The sequence below is a fragment of the Hesperophylax consimilis genome, chromosome 8 (assembly GCF_061612785.1).
Source record: "Hesperophylax consimilis isolate HC1 chromosome 8, BYU_Hcon_1.0, whole genome shotgun sequence".
Taxonomy (NCBI): domain Eukaryota; kingdom Metazoa; phylum Arthropoda; class Insecta; order Trichoptera; family Limnephilidae; genus Hesperophylax; species Hesperophylax consimilis.
In genome coordinates, this window is record NC_142843.1 from 17,647,276 (window position 1) to 17,667,097 (window position 19,822).

The following is a 19,822-nucleotide window of genomic DNA, read 5'->3' on the forward strand; positions in this document are numbered from 1 at the left end:
TCATTTTTAAAAGTGTAACTAAACTAAATACTGTAACAAAATATTTGATTTTGGAAACAAGTGGAGTTTTTTTGAGGGGATTCGGAATTTGCAATAACGTTTATTATTGCTGCTAGCAATTCGCGCTCCATTGAAAACAGGACCAGTAATTCGTAGACAGTTTTTAATTTATTTTTGAAGTCTTAAAAAGTGATAATACAGTGCGAGTTGCCTGTAAACTGTCAGATTCATTTATTGAAAGGGTGACGCCCACGCCACCTCGCCACTCCAAGCAACACGGTTTATGCCCCTCACCCTTATTGGTTCTATGGTTTCTAGTGTCATGCCAGTGCTTCAGTACAAATCACTGCCATGGACGGACCAATATGTAATTTTAATGGCAACAAAAGCTAATATGGAATTTTAATGACAACAAAAGCTGTCGGCAGCGAAAGTGTTAAAGACCATCCTACTTCTATTATCATTTAGAGGGGTTAAAAAGATAATTTTTTTATTTTATTTTAAACATACAACAAACGATTTGCACTCCCATGAGTTATCAAACTCATTAAGGGATCGCCAATTGGTAGTTTTGAAATAGAAGAGTAAAAAAATAAATAAAAGAGTTTGGTACAGAAAAATTAGACCCAACCCAACCCAATGTGCAGACACAATGTATGAAGAAAACATTTCACAGAAGCAACATACAGACACAACATATGAAGAATCACTTTACAGATATGTCACAAAATAATTGTCTTATAAGACTTTATGAATTATTATAATCACTCATTTGATTTATGTACTGTTGGTTTCAAAAAGTTAAAAAAGTATCCTCAATGATGGACTATAGAAATGCATAAAAACAAAATCAGGAAAATACATTAAAAAGTACAGGCTCAAAAATAAACAGACCTAATACAAGATGTTTTACATTCAAAATGCATGAAAAGATTAAAAAAGCCCATCATCTCTGGATGTACAAAGTTTGGTATTTGGAGATAATTAGGATGGCTATCAGAACAGAGTTTGTACCTACTTATGACTCGTTTTACAAATAACATTTGAAAAAATAGGATTTCAATATACCGTTTCGAGATTTGTTAGAGGCATATACCTGTCTTAATTCTTCAGGCAATTTGTTATAGTTAGTGTAGTGTTATTGTTCGTCAACATCCATTATCCATTTGATGTTTACAGTCCCACAGAAAATTACAGAAGTTCAGTGGAGAATTTTACTTCACTAAAATTTATATTATTACATATTTGAAAATTGTGACATTAACTTAGGATAAATAACTTTTTTTCAAAATTACAATGTTTTTAGTAATTTTGAGGTAAAAAAAGTTGAATTCTTTGTATGGGAAAATAAATATTCTTCTAAGGAAAAATATTTATCTATGGGAAAATAAACATTGGAATTTCGAAAATGATATTTATTAGAGATGTGCCGATTATGACTTTCGCCGACTAGCCGACTAGCCGATTAGTCGGTTGTAATAAGACCGACTAGTCGGCTAAGCCGATTACGGTTTCGGGGATAGTTCTAGGTACCCTAAAATGTCGCGCATGGCCAAAGTGTACCTCTGCTGTCCCGCAAGTTCTGTTTACAGTGAGAAGCTGTTCTCAGAGGCCGGAAACATATATGAAACAAAAAGAAATCGATTGCTACCAGAAAGGCAGAAGCTTTAGTCTCCTTACATCATAATTTACCCTTAATTAAAAAATATAAGTTATAAAAAATATAAGGAGATTATGATATTTTTGGTTGTCACAATTGTGACTTTGATTTGATTAGATTATGTAGGTATGGTTATAAGAAATATGTTTTTTTCATTTTTTTTGTTTTTATCAAACAGTTCATGTTTAGAATTTTTGGATATATGTATATATATATATAATATATACATATATTACTGTGCATCTTGTACATACAATCTTGATTCAATACATATAACTGAGTTTGTTAATTGAAAAAATCTACTTTTTATTTTAATAATAAGAAATACTTATAAATGTTCATTGAAGATAAGAATATATTATGTTGTTTTTTATGTTAATTAGGATAGATACTAATTTTGTTCAATAAATGTCATAATTATGTTTTCTTTACAAGCAAGTAATTTTAAAAAGTGATTACCAAAGGAAAGATTGCTTTACATTTTTTAATGTATTAGACTGATTATAAAAAGAAAGTATATATAATCAAGGTTTTTATTTCATGTAGTTCCCCCGCATTCATATTATTGAGAAATACATACAACGTAAGAAGCCGGATAGTCGGCGCTCTTTGCCGATTAGTCGCCGACTAATCGCCGACTACAATAGTGGCCGGATAGTCGGCTTTACCGACTAGTCGCCGACTAGTCGGAACATCTCTAATATTTATGTTTTTTTACCATCATGTAGAATCACCTCCCAAGTTAGCGCACTTTACCCTCGGACAACCTGTATAAATATTCAAGGTGTCCATAGGTAAAGTGCACTATTATTTTCTCGATTAGTTTCCTTCTTCTGTCTTTCATCTTTCCGGGTCGCACTTTGATTTTTGTGGCGGGGGGAGGGGGGGGTGACGGAATCCTCGATATATTACCGATTATATGATCTCATTTTACCGAGTACACGAGTACCGGACCATATTTAATACACTGGAAAAGTTTTGTGACGAAAAGGATATTTCTTTTAATAATATTTTGTCAGTTGCTACGGATGGCGCACCGGTTATGACAGGGCCTTTAAAAGGCTTCATAGCGGGCTTAAAAAATAAAGTTCCTGATGTGCTTGCTGTGCATTGTGTAATTCATCGCAAGCATTTGGATGCAAAAAATCTGGGTGAACGCCTCCATACATAACTGCAATATGTTATCAGAGCAGTTAATAAAATCAGAAATAACTCGTTGAATGACAAATTATTTAGTCGGCTTTACATTGCCAATGATGAAGATTTCATTTGAAGTGCGCTGGCTGTCAAAAGGTACTTGTTTGACTCGATTTTACAATCTGATAGTGTCTGTGATAGAGTAGACTGTGTCTAGACAACCTCATCCCATCAAATAACGATATTGCGTACTTGACAGACCTGTGTAAATTGTTTAATGATGTCAATCTCCAACTTCAAGGCGACGATTTAAACTTGATTAGACAAAAAATAGCAATGCTGCTTTTGTATCAAAACTGCTATTTTAAACAAAAGAAATATCGGAATACGGGAATTCAATAACTCCCCAAATTTATCAGCAGTATCATTCAAGAATGACAACTAGCTTGTTTTCTGTCAACACTTGGAAAACTTCCACATTGATTTCAAGGAACGATTTCAGGATATTTTAAATATTAACACATCAGGATCATCCCAGTTAGAAGAAAAACTAATAGAACTACGAAAAATGAGGAATTAAAAATTTAATTTAAGAATGGCTGCCGAAGCCAATTTTGCAACTGTACCCAGGATTATGGTCCATTGTTCAACGATTTCTGATAGTATTCCCATCGTCCTATTTAGCTGAACGTGGATTTAGTGCTGTAGCAACGTTGGTAACTAGGAAGAGAAATCGGCTCCATGTTACTGAACCAGGTAACTTACGGTTGTTTTTAAGTAAAATAGAGCCAGATATTAAAAATCTCCTTAAAATGCATCAAATTCGACCTTCTCATTAGATAACTTATATATTCAATGTCTTTTAAATATTAATAAAAATACTTCTCAATATAATTAAGTATGAGTTTTGATTGTTCTCATTGAAACACTTTCTTTAAGGCGGTTTAACCAGCGGACGAGAATTCAAATTTCGTTAAAAGACGGTCTCGCGATCGGACGTTTTTTTAGACCGAGACAGAAATACCGAATACATTCCGCTGCGAGCCGTACACTCGCGGGGCTGTGAAAACTACAGCATGGTTCCGATGAAATAACAATTATTGTTGTTAAATTCTTGGTTGTAGCTTTCTTCCTAATAAGTATTTACATACATATTTGTAAATTATACGTCGGAGTGCGTAAACATAAATAAATAAATAAATACAAATGCAGTGCGTTGACATGGTAGATATAAAATATGTAGGTATATGAATATACATTTGAAAAAAACTTCAAATATTTGTTTAATTTGTTTTTTTTTTTATATTTTACATGAGTTTTCCAAAGGTGAGTAAAAATCTTTTGTTTTACTTATTTATTCGTTTGTCCAAAAAGTATTACCGGTAAGTTTTATTTCTAATACTTATCTTTAAAGTATTACTTGATTTGATATGTATGACATTTAAAAGAGGGTTTATTCCTTACAACTGAAGTAGTATATATATTAAAACTAGGTTTTATTTCCAACTATTTTCTACGGTACCTACCTACATATGTAGTTATGCGATTGCATAATATTGTATCGCTTTCATGTATTTGTTTTCATGATTAACGGAGCGACCCGACTCGTCTAATTTTCGAAATGTTATTAAATTCACGAGTAAATTTCGATTGAAAAATCATAGGTTAGTATGTCAAAAATAACCTTGTCTTTTTTCCTAAAACAAGAAGCTCAATTCACAATATGACATTATGAAACTGACAAAAAGTAACACAAAAAATATTAAATATGTTGAATTATACCAATGTAATAGTGAATTGGACAATAAAATAGAAATTATGAACATAAAAATGATTTGAATCGCACATCACAAATCGAAATTCATTTGGTTCGTGGCACTTTTTGACTACCAATCACAAACAGTTTCACGTACTTTGGCATAAGTTTTAACATTTATACATAAAAAAACGATGACAGACATAAACTCCTGTCCATAGTTGATTCTTTTCCCTGGAAATTAAACAACACAAAATTATCGCCAAATGTTATAAAAAATATGTGCTTATTCTGACCGATTCTTTCGAACGACTCTGTAGCATATAAGTACGTACAATGTACACGGATAATTAAATATCACTAACCTTTGTTTTTTCTGAAAATATATCTCCCACATACGACGTTTTTGATGTCGTAATTTGTGCTATCTAATAAAACTTTTTTCCGAGGGTATTTTCCTCCTCATCGCGAGGAATTTCTTTAAAATGTTATCAAGTAGACTGGCGTGGAATAGACGTCCGCTCGCCGCCCTGTCGCAGCGGGGAATGATAAAATTTCGGCTTGCGCCGTGGTAATCACAAACAACGAACAAACAACAAACGCGAATCGAAATTAATTACTATTATATACTTTAAGAATATATTTTTTGGTCATAAATTATTTCTAATGTTTCAATAATGTCTTGGTAAATTATTTTTGTAAAAAAATCTGAATTATACCAATTTGTAAGACCATAAATAAATAGTCCAATTGAGGAATTTTGTGTGACAAAATGCGTGCTCGGATTTATTTATTAGTAATTTTATTTGAAATAAAAACAAAATTCTTACACATACTTATGATAGATAATTTATTGATTGTTTATACTGTGTTATTATATGATTTGAAATATTTGTTGTATAATACAAATTCACCTTTGAAAATGCAACAAATCTGGGCATCGTCCAACGGTAACACTTTATTATGATATGAAAATAATATTATTTTTCAAAATTTAACATCTTACTTTACTAGATAAAATAACGATCTTTCGAAATCAATTTGTATTTTTTTCTAGAAAAGTGTCCATACGTCTAAAAGTGGCCTCAAAAGTGCCAAATTTCAGGTCAAGTCTACTTATTTCGCCTTAAACTTAGAAATAGGATAGGAGTTATATTCTATCTTACGAGAATATAATATTACAGTGTAATTACACGTTTAAATATAATAATGGCAATAGCTGTTTCAGATTCGCAACAGATGGTAAGTAAAAAAATTTAGGAGGCACACTAAAAAAAACATATTATAGAACCTATGGTCTAATGGAATATGATGTTTGTGGCTAGTGATGTCCTTCCGAGGCTGGAAGGCAGCATTGATTAAAACTACACCCAGCACGTGAAAATGGTTTTCTCCAATTTTTGCAGCACACAGTTTACATCTTGGATTTCGCACTGCACTTTGAACACGAGAATGGTTTTCTTTAAATGCGGATAGATCCACAACTGTAATTTTATCTGTAAGTAAGTTACACTGGTTACACAATTAATTTCCTTTTAGTAAAATAATGAGAAATTAATTTAATCTGTATGTACCTGTCAACTATATTATACCTTTTTCTGGGTTTTTTAATGATGTAATAAATTTGAAACACTGTGACAGAAAACCGTTCTCGCATTTTGAAAGCCGCACTGAAAGTATGGGTGACAGGTTCCCCACCCCTGTAATAGAACAAAAACAAATTGATTGAAAAAAAGGTTTATTTAATTGACATTGGTACAAAAATAATCAATAATCTTAAATAAAAATTAAAAAACTAAAATAGCAAACGGTTTAATTTAAAAGTTCATTGCTTAGCTACCTTAGTAATATCCAGATTTTATAGTTTTGATAAAAATATAAAAATCAATTTGGAAGATTTGAAAACACTAAAACCAGAAGTTCAATGTCATTACTAGTCAAATAATAATTTAGTTCTTCATTAGCCTTGTGATTTTTATAAAACAAGATGATTAAATTTATTCTGTCAATGTGAAAGAAAAATCTCAAAATTTACCATTTAATTATTATCAACTTTCAATTTAATCTCAGGTCAGACATATATTTACATCCTGCATTAGCACCTTTAGAAATAAATGATCAAATATAAATGCAAAACAAAAACTTAGAATAGGTGCCAACAACCAGCGTCCATTGCCAACAACCAGCGTCCATTGCCAACAACCAGCGTCCATTGCCAACAACCAGCGTCTATTGCCGCCAGCACCGTACTTTTATATATCCTACATTTTTCTAAGATTTCATATAAAATAAAATGACATAAAAAAAATTAAGAAAAACCAATTGTGAATAAAGCTGCAGCTAATTTCCTACATATTGTTTATGGTAATTTGATCTTTGGATGCATAGTTCTTACATTTTTATGTATAACTGTGGGAAAACACTTTTACGTTATGGTTATAAAACGATTATTTTAAAAACATTTCAATCATTCCATGTCCATGAAACTATCTCATTAAGAATTATTCTGAGAGTGAAACTATAAAAAACAAACTGATTTCAAGGTGGGAAGTATAATTACTATATTTATAAAGAAAGTAAGTACTCTTAAAAATAAATAAACTATTGATTTAAACCTAAGTTCCGTACACTTGATTAGGAGCATCTATCAATATTATTCAACATTTTATTATCATGAAAGAAAAAATTATATAAAATCATGATAATTTTACACTCGCCTAACTTTAACAGGCACATTTATTCCGTGATCTGCTTTAAAAAATAACTGATTAATGACTAGAGAGAATTCATATATCTCACTTTCGGGGCCGTTGTATCCATGACAGCTTGTAAGTATATATAACTTTGTAAAGTAATCTTATTGAAAACTTTATATGTAATTTTATTCAATGAAAACTTATCATTTTCACATAAATCGATTTAGAAAAAAATATCGTATATTTTATTTTTACCCTAAATTAAGAAAAGATTCGCTTATATAATAATAAACTGAGAGGTAAAAATGATCTAAAATAAACAGTATTATCAAATAAAGAGTAGAATTCAATACAACTCAAGTTCATATTATGTATTATAAATGTCATAATAATAATATTACAAAGGAATACATTTACATACGGCATTCACCTTAAATTTTGAAGAAGTGTAATGCATAATGTTGGAAAACATTTTTAAGTACTTAGCACTATAATTATTTATAATCACAGAGATCAGTATTGTTACAATATATTTATATTTCAATTTTCAAACTTTTAACTCTTTTCGTGCCCGACAATGCAGTCCTTTTTGGAATGTGCGGTAAATTTCTCAAATCTAGAAAAATGGCACAAAAAGATCTATGTACATAAATAATATATGATAAATACATATTTAATATACATATTTAAGTAGCTTGCATAATAAACTTCTAAGGCTTTAAAGGACGGAAAAAGTTTTGCATAAGAAGGACTAAGTACTAGGCTTAGTAATGGCCTTTCAACCAAGAGACTGATTTTCCCTTCTATTAAGAATATGTACTTATGTACATATTACATTTTATTTACATAAGGAAATTGAAAATTTCAACTGACATTAATTCAATAGTTAATTAATTTAATAGTTTAATTTACAAGCCATAATGCTTCCCTTTCATTAATCCATGACATGTCTTGACGTAAAATAAAACATGATGATCATTGTCACTGGTGAACACTATAGACTCTGAAGGAATGTCCACACGAGGGTCAGCCTCTAGTGTGAAGAACTTTACTAATGATATCCTTTCATTAATCCATGACATGCCTTGACGTAAAATAAAACATGATGATCATTGTCACTGGTGAACACTATAGACTCTGAAGGAATGTCCACACGAGGGTCAGCCTCTAGTGGGAAGAACTTTACTAATGATATGGGGCCACTTTGGCGTTGACGGGGCGTGCGTGCTGGATGCTCTCGTACTCATAAAAGTTGGACTGTGGCCTGTGGGCCTCGCCTCGGGGGCCTCGCTGGGAATGGTAGCTGTTGCCCACAACTCCTCTTCTTGGGGACAATTAAAAAAGTATAAATTAGTAACTGTGTGAAAGAACATTATTTAATCAAACAATATAAATAAAATAGTATTGATAACAACACCTCAGCTAATTCAGATCACAAATGTGCATTCATCAAGGCATAATAGTCCTGGGCTGTCGATCATTTTACACTACCCAGGTTCATTGGATACTTTTACACATAGAAAAAATGCCATAAATCTGCTATTTTAATTACCTTTCTTCCTCCGCCTTCTGGCGCTGTGCGTGCACTTGCCTCCTCATCTGGCCGATCTGCACCTCACTCAATCTTTCTCTGCGGGCGCTGTAACCAAAAGGAGGTAAATTCAAATTACAGCCAATGTTCGGAATAAGAGAATAAAGCTTCTCCCCAACAGCACAAGACTTGTTATCTGCTGTAGTGAGAGCCATTTAATTACAGCCAACAGATGAGACCAAGCCCACATTACATTTGGAAGGATTACTTTACATAACTAGAAAGTTCTTAAATTATGATTTCTTGAAATAATTCTCCAAAACTATGTTTAAAATATAAAAAGATTTCATGTTGGCAACACTGTATTTCAGAATTCGAAAAAAAATTTACTATATTTCTTTCTTTTTGCAAAATAATTTTTTGCCTGATAATTGAAATATATTAACAATTAAATGTTTTAAAACTTGCCAATGTCTGCAATGTCTGGCTGGGTCTTAACCATTTGCTGTAAGAGATTCGCTTCCAATAAGCAGTTTTTAAAGTATTTTACAAGAGCGAGTGTCATTTGGTTAAGGTTTCTAAAGAAGACAATGTTTTCACCTCAATTCTAGTTCCTGTTTTGTCAGCATATCGAAATTCTTGGTAGGATCCTTCGGTTGTCTTGTGACTTGGATACTACGTAAAGAGAAAGCTTTCATGATTTATTTTGTTCCAATTGCTCCGTTTCTTATAATGTCTACTACACAAAATAATGGGAATAATATAAATAATGTTATGCATGGTTGAAATATTAAATTCCAAGTGTGGATTTGATTCAAAACTAAAAAGAAATCTTCAAAATGAAAACCAGCCAGAGATCTCAAGAATTGAAAATATGAAAAGATTGCTTAGTATTGAATAAAAAATAAATGTTAATGAAGCAACTCAAAAATGTTATTCAAAGAGTGCCCAGTGATGTACACACATACTTAATTATTTGGTAAATAGTATTAACACTTTAGGGTGGAAAATGGTCTGGTGAATAGTGTACAGTATGGGGGTAATTAAAAAAAATATATAAATAAATTTTATTGTTAAAAGGGCAGTGCAAGTGGCATGCCACACTTTCAAATAATTTTGTTAATAAGCAAAAAGCACATTATAATATTTTACAATAAAACTAACTAATTTTGTTCTCTACAAAGTATTTTAAAAGGCTTATGAATTATTTGGCATGAAATAAACAATAAAGGTAGTTAAAAAATCAATAGTATTATAAATAGAGATTTTTATACAGTGAAACTCTCTTACAAAGTTTTTTTCGTGGAATGGAAATATACAGAAAAAAATTGTATCGGTGTTGCGCTGGCAAAGACGAATAAGTGTCGGATTTTAAAAAAACAGGCATTTTACACCAAAAAGTTTCTAAAAAAAATCAAAGAATCATGACCAATCTCGGCTATGTGCATAAGTATAACAAAGAATCATGACCAATCTCGGCTATGTGCATAAGTATAACAAAGAATCATGACCAATCTCGGCTATGTGCATAAGTATAACAAAGAATCATGACCAATCTCGGCTATGTGCATAAGTATAACAAAGAATCATGACCAATCTCGGCTATGTGCATAAGTATAACAAAGAATCATGACCAATCTCGGCTATGTGCATAAGTATAACAAAGAATCATGACCAATCTCGGCTATGTGCATAAGTATAACAAAGAATCATGACCAATCTCGGCTATGTGCATAAGTATAACAAAGAATCATGACCAATCTCGGCTATGTGCATAAGTATAACAAAGAATCATGACCAATCTCGGCTATGTGCATAAGTATAACAAAGAATCATGACCAATCTCGGCTATGTGCATAAGTATAACAAAGAATCATGATTAATCTCGGCTATGTGCATAAGTATAACATAAGTTGTTTTGCTTTCCTTCTAAAAATTTGCTAAAACTCACATAGTTTGTGGGTTCAATTAGGTCATTTTTAAATATCACTTTTCAAGGTACCGAAAAAACAAAACTTTGTAAGCATTTAAACTCCTTATAAGGAAACTTATAAGAGAGTTTTACTGTATTTTTATAATGCATAAACCTTTTAAAATAACAAGTACGTAAATATTTCATAACCAAATTCATGGTGATAATTACTTGAGGTTTTGCTGTATTTCTTCATAGTTGACATAATGACCACCACCCCATGGACCGTCCATTACCTTCAATAAAGAAATTATAGCCATTTATAATAATTTCTCTTGAATACATAATGAAAACGATGGATGTATAACTTGTTTTGTTAGTAAAATATAAGAGAAGATTTTATATAAACATAATGTATGAAGAGTCTGTAGGTAAAAATATAATATGTTTTATGAAATTGAAGCTTTCATTACAATAATAAATTCTACTTCAAAATTACAAGATGAACAAAAAGCAAAGTCATTGGTGTACAAATTAACAGCAATAATTATGGGCAAAACACTGTCACTATTTGTATCTGAGCAGTTTGAAAAAAAATGTTAGAATCAGAACATGCTCGGCAGAAAGCAGAATATAAAAATGTGTAGCATTGATTATTTCTATTACATATGCAATATAATAGTAATTTGGAGTGAATAAATCGTTTTAAAATTCCAAGATCAAAAATGATTCAACAACAGCTATATAAAATGTTTAAAAAGGGAAAAAAAAAGGAATTGATCGAAATTATCTCAATAAGTAATTATAATGAGATATTCATTCTTTATCATAATATCTTAAAAGCAAGAGAAGGTGATAAAAGTGTTATTGTAATTACCTGAGAGATGGTGTGGGAGCTGGGGCTAGTCCTGGTGGGGGGGTGTCTATAGGGGGGAGCCCACTGCATCCCCCTTGCTCCCCCCACCCGCTCTTCCCCTCTGTTGCCATCCCTAACATTACCATTACCGTCCATCCGATTGCCCTCATTCCGATTACTATTCTCCACCCGATTACTGCTCTCTCCTCGATTACAGCTTTCTCCCCGATTACTGCTTTCCCCCCGATTACTATCCCCGAGCCTATCGGAACTAGATTGCCTGGAATGAGACCCATTAGGGAGATGGTTATCCCCTTTTCCATGGTTGGCCGGGCCATTGCTGGTTCCGTAAGCAGGCTCGGCAGTCTTTGAGGAAGAGTCTTGGAGACGCTCGGTGATGTCAGACTTAGCAAGGGATTTCTCAGAGGCTCTTCCGGGATGCGATCGGCTTTGGATTCCACCATAGATTTCTGATCGTGAATCCGGAATTTTCGGGCGCTGTTTTCCAAATCTGGCAAACAATTTATGTTTTGAGAACCGAGTTTAACAAAAACGTAAAATATACAGGGACTAGATAGAGATTATTTATGAAACTAATACAGATTTTTGAGATTTTGAGGATGGTCAAATATCTATAACTTTATCAAAAGGACCGGAATATTGTTAACCCATCGGCATACTAATTTTTCAAAACTTTTCCTACTTTTATATAGATTTCATAAAAGTTGTGATTTTATTATAATCTACCCAAGTACGTGGGGGAATTTTAGCAGCCGCATAGCAGCTCAATATGCCGCTGCAAAAGAAATGCAGCCGCCCAATCTTGGCGGCGGGTATGCCGATGTGTTAAAGGAATGAGTTGAAATGAGAGATAGCACAATAGGCCCATGGCTATCTGTAAACCGTCTCTGCTTTAAATAAAAATATAGATTTTAAATAACTTGAATTACAAAGAGGTTTTAAATAAATTTACCTAAGCATTGTGGATATTGACTTCAGTAATCCAGGCTTCTTGTGTGACAGGGAAGATTGCGTTGGAGTACCTCTTACAATACCTTCTACACCATTATCTGTCAACCAATGTTTTAGTGCTGAAAAAGAACACAACCATTAGTTCAATATAATAAACAAAACAACAAAAAACTGGTCAGTGGCCGAATCGGCATTGCCTTTGTGTCCCACCCAAGAATCGCGAGTTCAATTCCTGGGCTGACTTCACCAACAGTCCTCCATCACGACACAAGCAACATTTTCCGCTTACTGTTTGATACTGTTTTTCTTACGCTTACTATGTGGTGGTAAGGAGAAGGTGTGTGGTGGAGATTTTAAAATTATTGTCAGGAATCGTAATCCGGGAATGTTTATTTTTATTTTTTTAAATCTAAAACAGATTTCCAATTAACTTACGTTGGTGGGCTCTACCGTAGTCATTTTTCCTGGCATTTTGGTGAAGGGACACCTCCTGGATGGCTGTCTGCAGAGATTCTAAGCTGGAAGACTTGCGCATGCCGAGGGATGGGCCAACTTGCACTGAAAGAAGACACCACATATTGAATTTTAATAAATATACATAATCTTAAATATTTTGTTATTTGTACATGTACAATTTGATACATTTGTTGTTTTATGCGACAATTTAAAACTCACCATTACCAGCTTTAAGCTCCTTTATCTTCTTATAGGTTCCTGTGTTCTTGGCATCCATGGCAGCATGTCTCTTCTCAGACATGGACCTTCTTCCTATGGCGTCCCTGGAGAAGCCTATGCCATCGGTTCCGGTGCCGCTCTCGCTGCCAGACTCCCAAACACCTCCTGGACCCACTCTGCAATAAAATAGTTGTATAGTAGTCAAATTGACTATTTTTGGTGCACTTCTGCAATGAATATAATGCTAAAATCTGTATAAAATCCTGGTTAAAATAACCTAAATCTTTTGTTGTAACTGTGAGATGAGAGTGTGGAAAGCTTCTTACTTATTGGTGGAACTACTGCTGTAGTCTTCTTCAATGATGACGTTATGCGGAGGGGATCTAATGTTATGCCTGAGAGCGTTGGGCTGATGCAGCGGCCTGAAGGGATGTTCCCTGTTGCCATTAGCCATCGACACATCTCCCTGCGTGGCCATGCAGTAACTCTCGTTCCGGAGACCGGTTAACCTATCTATCACAGGATTCCATCCGTCAAGTCTGCCCCATTCGAAACTGTCTCTTTTATCACGGTCGTTTGCCTCCCGTATTTTACTATCTCGTTCGTCAAAGTTTCTCGTATCGTTCGATTGGCTGCTCACCCAGCTAGTGTTGTTGTTGTTTATATTCACAATGGACGAGTGCTTCTTTGCATTCTGGGACTGGTTGCTCGAATGCGTTTCATTCAGCTTGTTTGAGTTTGCGTCGTACTGCGTGGGGGCTTTGTTAAAATTAGAATCTAGGGTTACAATTGATTTGTGATTGCTGCTAGCGTCTCGGGAATTGGCCGAGTCCATTGACTTGTGGGGGGAATTGGGGTTGTATATCACAGTGTTGTGGGAGGGGGAGAATGAGCGGGAGTGCGTGAGCATGTTATCGTTTGAGTTTGAAAGCTCATTTACACTAGGGGGCGTATCATCTTTCCATCGGGCTATACTGTCCATACTCTCTGCAAAAAAACAGGTAAAACGACAATTATTTGAATTACAACATTATTCTTATTTTCTATCCACGCCTTGTGACAGGGGTTAACCCGTCATATCCCGGGACCGCATATGTGAGTGCGGCACATTATCTACGAATTTAAAAAAAAAAAAATTATGTGCGATTTTGACCCTTATGTATAAGGAATTTGTATGAAGAACAAGGTCACAATCGCTTGGGCTATTCTCGTTCTTTACGCAGCAAATACCGGAATGACTTCTAGCTTTTCTGATTTTTTACAAAGAATTTTTCTGTGGAATGCCAACGAAATATTTGCCGCGTTTTTAGTGTCAAAGCGTCTTCTTTCATTATTTTTGATATAAATTGATTGTGGAAATAATAGATTTGAGGTATCATCAGAAAGATAGTTTTATCTACATTATTTTGATGTAATTTTTATAATATTTCACCCAAGAAAAGTGATGAAAATTAACTTCGTAAGAAATGTCAAAATTTTTACATCATAATGAATAATTATATTTTTAGCATTATTTATTTACAGGTTTCTTGTACAAAATAATATTATTAGTAACAACAGTTGTATAAACTACCGAAATCTGGAAGAATTGTTATCATATACTTATAAAATGCGACACAAAAAAAATTTAAGTGGACACTTGACGTTTGATTTTGGAATTTGAGCCTTTGGAAATTGAGCTTGGAATTTCCTGGGACACCACAGGTTAAATGATAATAAAAAACTAAATCTTATGCAACAAACAAACCTGAAATTTCAGTATCTTTAAATTGTTGCAATGCTTTAAAACTTTGCATGTTCAAAGCTATTAAAACTAGGTCATCAATGTTACTCAACTTCTGTAGGTGTGAGACTGAATTCTACTTTTATTATCTCATTAAGAACTCTAATAAATTATCATTGGTAGAATGATGTTTAATTACCTGTTCTTCGCGCTATTGTTAACGAGATGTTTCCTTGGATATTACTCCTGGTGTGAACTAGGGCTCTTCGCAGTGTTTCCATGGCTTCGGCATTTGACTGGCCGACTAATGACACGCCATTTATATTCAACAGCTGATCGTTAGTGTGTAACCTAGAAATTAATTAATTTATAAATTAGTAAACAATTTTAATATTCCATAATTATTCTATTGATAAAATATTTTATATTTATCGATCACTTATGAATTTATTAATAATTGGCATATTATTATTAAAAAAATAGTGTAGGCATACCATTGATAGCTCTTTCAATAATTGAGTAGACTCTTCGAGACATATGAAAATATTGAGCTGGTACCATGACTCCCGCTCTTAATAAAATGAGTAATAATGACCCATCGCCAATGTACGGCACAGGTTTAGTCCCGTGTTAAAATTATCAATAATAATTAAACAGAGTTTAAATTGAATGGTACATAATTAATAAGTTTTCATCTTATTTTTCTTACCTTCCGTCTCTAGAAGCCGCTCCTCCGTGCAACACTGATTTGATGAATATTCCTAAGTCCTGTGGGTTTGATCCAACGGTAACCTTCCCCTTGACGCTGATGCCCAGTCCAGCTTTCTCAGAGTCATGAACCGGAATGTCTAACCGCATCACAGAGCGATGCCGTAAGCCCAAAACCTGAAGAAAGAAAACACAATTACTATTACACACCATTATAATAGTATGTACATATATATAATTCCACATAATTACATTCGGGCATGTTATATGGGTCTTTCCATCTTGAAATTACTAATTATATTATTTCCACAACACATCATTCACCAACCTTCAACCAATCCCCAGGTTTTCTTGATCCCATCTGTTTTCCCGCCAATAATCCAGATGTCAAAACTGATACCTATTTTTGTTTAGTATATTCAAATATGGAACACATGCAAATAAGAAGAAAAATATTACAAAACAGTACCTACCTTCATTTGTTAAGATGTTTATAAAAAGCAGGGGTATTCAGTCTATAGAGGCTGTAATACTCTTTGTCCCAAGGGGAGAAAATTAAATTTCGAAAAAATTATAGAAAACGTATTCATGCAAGGTTCATCATTTTTGCCTTTAAAATTGCTTCACAAAATTTAACATAGTGTATTTTCCTTTATTTCTATGGACTGCATTTCCCCTGATGAAAAGATAGGGTAGATCAGGCTCAGGATCCTGCTGACCAATAATAAATACTCTGGGAATAAATATTGCTCTAAATGGAAGTTGAACTAGTAAAAACAAAAATCAGTTTGAAAATGCTCAGTGACAACATCATTAGATCTCAGTGGTATTTTGGTCATCATTTTTTTAGTGATCAAAAATTAACCACATAATTTGATGATTTAAGACAATATTAACGACTCTCAAATGAAAAACAGAGAAACAGAAAAGATTAAATGAACTCAGGACCTCTTCCTTGACGGGGAAGTCCTCTGACCACTGAGCTAATTCGACGATATCAACTTCCTTCAATTTTAACTGCATCATACTTCTACTGAGAGCTATCAACATTATCTTAATGCATATTTTTTTTACTACTATCTTTACGTATGATGTAGCTCTCAGTCGAAGTATGATACAGTTAAAAATGACATAAGATTATGTAAGTGATCAGAACACCTTCCCGACAAGGAAGAGGTTCTGGGTTCTAGATGCGAAGAAATCTTTTTCTGTCATACATTTTTTTCGTTTGAGAGTCGTTATTAGAGTTTGAGAGTCGTTTATTAACGACTCTCAAACAAAAAAATGTATGACAGAAAAAGATTTCTTCGCATGTAGAACCTAGGACCTCTTCCTTGTCGGGAAGGTGCTGCGATCACTGAGCTAATCTTACGTTATTTTAAACTGTATCATACTTTGACTGAGAGCTACATCATAGTCTTCAATGATTGCGTATTTCAATTTGAGGTTTTACTCATTTAGTTATTCCACTATTAAAATATGAACGTAATGTTTATTTACAACATACCGTATTAGAAGAATTCAGAGCATCCTGCAATGACAGATCCGACTTGTTAATCTGCTCATGATGCAGCAGGTCATCTTTGGATGAGCTCTTCTTGATGTTCCCCCGAATGGAGTGGTTGCTGCTCTGGTTCTGGTTGATGGCGTTCACTATGGAGGAAACTCTGCTCTCGTCTTTTCTGATCCCGTCAATGACAAACGGAGTTGTGACGCTCTGTGGACCACATATGCTGTTCTCCTTGTATTTTAGGCTGCTGGGTTGAGGTTCCACTCTCTGGAAATAAAATAACATGCTCTATAACTTGCGAAATCCCAGGAAAAACTATTCGGTAATAGAACTGCTTGTGAAAAAAAAAATCGAGATAGTAAATAATATTTATCAAATTCCAATGAAATTACTAGTAAAGTATTATCATACTAAAAAAAATATATTTTATTAACAAATATAGTGTAGGTAATCATCGTAAAGGATATTTACCTGCGTTCTAGCATGAGCGGTGCTCACAGTCTGTATGGCTGCAGTCTGTGGCCTCTCCACCACGATGGTGACCGTGGAGTTAGTCGGAGTAGTCCTCAGCAGGGAGACGACCTGCTGCTGTGACAGTCCACTCACGGCCACATTGTTCACCGACACCATGCGGTCGCCTGCCCTCAGCCTACCGTCAGTCACCGCCGCACCCTAAAAGGATAGAAGTGGAAGAATTTAATAACATGATCGCAGGGATGACTGATGATTTTCACATTTTTATTGAATATTTTAGAAAATTAATTTTAACATGAGAAAAGTAGAATAAGTCGGGTCATGTCAAGAATCTGAATAACAAAACAGTGGCAAGTAATGAAGCAAGGAGTGTTTGCCAAGTCGTGTGTGACTGTCCATCCTCTCCAGTGGCGGTTCGTGGCCTATCTAGGAACTCAATGGCAGATAAAAAGGGAAAACAAAAAATCCTCGTATATATTGTTTTAAATCCTAGGTTGGACTTTACCATATTATAAGTATTTTTCTATAGATCTAAAGGAATTTCAGCACATCACTGCACCGGAGATTAACGAGCTAGCAGTAATATACAATTCAGCAATTAATTAAAACGTACATAACTAAAAAAAAAAAATTCTGAAAGTTACAAAAAATTGTGTTAAATAGAAAATCACAATTTATGCAAGAAAATGTTTGTTTAAATATATCTATTTAAATTTCACTTTTTTTCGGTAGTGGAAGCGGAAATTAACCCACTTCCCGCTATCAGACCGAGTTGAAACATGGCAGATAGAGTCGTCGTCGATGACAATGTATTCTATCTACTTTGTGTATCAATCATGTACACATATACATTCTCTGAATTCTAATGAAATTGCAGCAGTTAATAATAACAAAATAAATGTCAGTCCTGCCCGATCAGCATTTGGCGAGATTGGTAGAGCTGTCAACTCCAGTTCCTGGGTATTAAGGTTTAATCGTCAGTCAAATCATCTTTGTTTTTTACGGGTTGATTTTTTATTATTTAATAAACTTATTTTAATAACAAAAAATCAGCTGATATTAGCAAAATACTATCCCGTACAAATTTGGTGTTAAAACAAATCCCATAGGTGCTGCACCTAGTAGATTCCCAAGGTTTGCAGGTCTACCCCTCTGGTGCCACTAGGAAGGTCTCACATTGGGTAATAAGTAGGTTATATTGTTTCTCATATCGGTAAATAGGGGTTCCAGTGGTAAAAGCCAATTTTATCATAAATGTATGTAGTGTTAACATCCAATTGGACCTATCCAGCAATTGAATTGTCTTTTACCTTGGGCAGTATATTCTTGATATAGATGGGGCAAACCCCTCCCGTGGGGTTGTCCCTTGTGGTGATGGTGAAGCCGAGCCCCCTCTCCCCCTTGACCAGGGCCACTGAGGCCAGCTGCATGCCCCTGCCCGCTCCCCCCCTCGGGGCGGAGATCACCCCCACCTCCACCCCACTGTTGCTGCCATCCGGAGTGGACGGAGTCACTGGAGTGGAAAATAAATCAATTAGACACATTATTGAACATATCAAATCAATCAATAAGCTAATCACAAATTTCATTTTAGTAGTTGTTCTGTGAACAGTAGACCTTGTGTCTAAAAAAGTATGTTTATAATTTTCTCTTATTTCACAAACCAAAACCAAAATTTCATCTGAAATCATAAGATTTGTAAGTACAGAATGGGGCAAAAGTAATCACCCTATTGGAAAAAGCTATAACTTTTGTAAATGGTGCCAAATGTCAATTCGGTTTTGAAATTTGTGAAGTAAACAAACGCAGAATACAAATCGACACGACATGAATCGGTTTACTCCGCAAGAACGCGGAGTAACAAGCGGTACCAAAGAATATCATAAAAAACAAAAAAATTACAGCAAAAAAACATTGGGTGATTACTTTTTCCCCACCCTGTATATACTTAAATACCTAGCTACTTATTAGTTTTAAGCAATAATTATTAGCCTGAAATAACTATATTAATTGAAAAAATCTTCTGATAAAAAAATACGTGCCGCCGACGGGAATTGCACCCGCAGCCTTTTGATTGCTGGTCTGGTGCTTTACCAACTGCGCTACGTTGACTTATCAAAACCCGCCAAATTATTCAATATGTACTAGTATTTTTGATTCAACAATTTTTGCTTTAGAGTTTTTTCATCCCGTCGGTGGCATGTATTTTTTC

General features: G+C 34.1%; 1 protein-coding gene and 1 non-coding gene across 13 annotated transcripts in view; both read right to left on the reverse strand.

Annotated features, from left to right (window-relative positions):
- Positions 1–5,603: 5,603 nt before the first annotated feature.
- baz (par-3 family cell polarity regulator) overlaps positions 5,604–19,822 on the reverse strand; it is a 116,305-nt gene continuing 102,086 nt past the window's right edge. For 5 of the 12 annotated variants that reach the window (XM_089634972.1, XM_089634969.1, XM_089634970.1 and 2 more), the window contains 14 exons: positions 18,921–19,123; positions 17,608–17,808; positions 17,134–17,403; positions 15,628–15,803; positions 15,118–15,269; positions 13,522–14,182; positions 13,196–13,371; positions 12,956–13,078; positions 12,522–12,639; positions 11,570–12,059; positions 10,924–10,988; positions 9,381–9,455; positions 8,802–8,888; positions 5,605–8,573 (listed from right to left, as the gene is read on the reverse strand). In XM_089634972.1, the coding sequence (XP_089491098.1) occupies positions 8,435–8,573; positions 8,802–8,888; positions 9,381–9,455; positions 10,924–10,988; positions 11,570–12,059; positions 12,522–12,639; positions 12,956–13,078; positions 13,196–13,371; positions 13,522–14,182; positions 15,118–15,269; positions 15,628–15,803; positions 17,134–17,403; positions 17,608–17,808; positions 18,921–19,123 (2,936 nt within the window). In that variant the 3' untranslated portion in view covers positions 5,605–8,434. Of the gene's footprint in view, positions 8,574–8,801; positions 8,889–9,380; positions 9,456–10,923; positions 10,989–11,569; positions 12,060–12,521; positions 12,640–12,955; positions 13,079–13,195; positions 13,372–13,521; positions 14,183–15,117; positions 15,270–15,627; positions 15,804–17,133; positions 17,404–17,607; positions 17,809–18,920; positions 19,124–19,822 lie in introns of all 12 variants that reach the window. The other 7 variants (XM_089634973.1, XM_089634975.1, XM_089634971.1 and 4 more) reach the window with 7 other exon arrangements.
- LOC149421664 (small nucleolar RNA SNORD36) lies at positions 16,405–16,473 on the reverse strand. Its single transcript, XR_016302543.1, has one exon. It is a non-coding gene; the product is annotated as a small nucleolar RNA SNORD36 (small nucleolar RNA).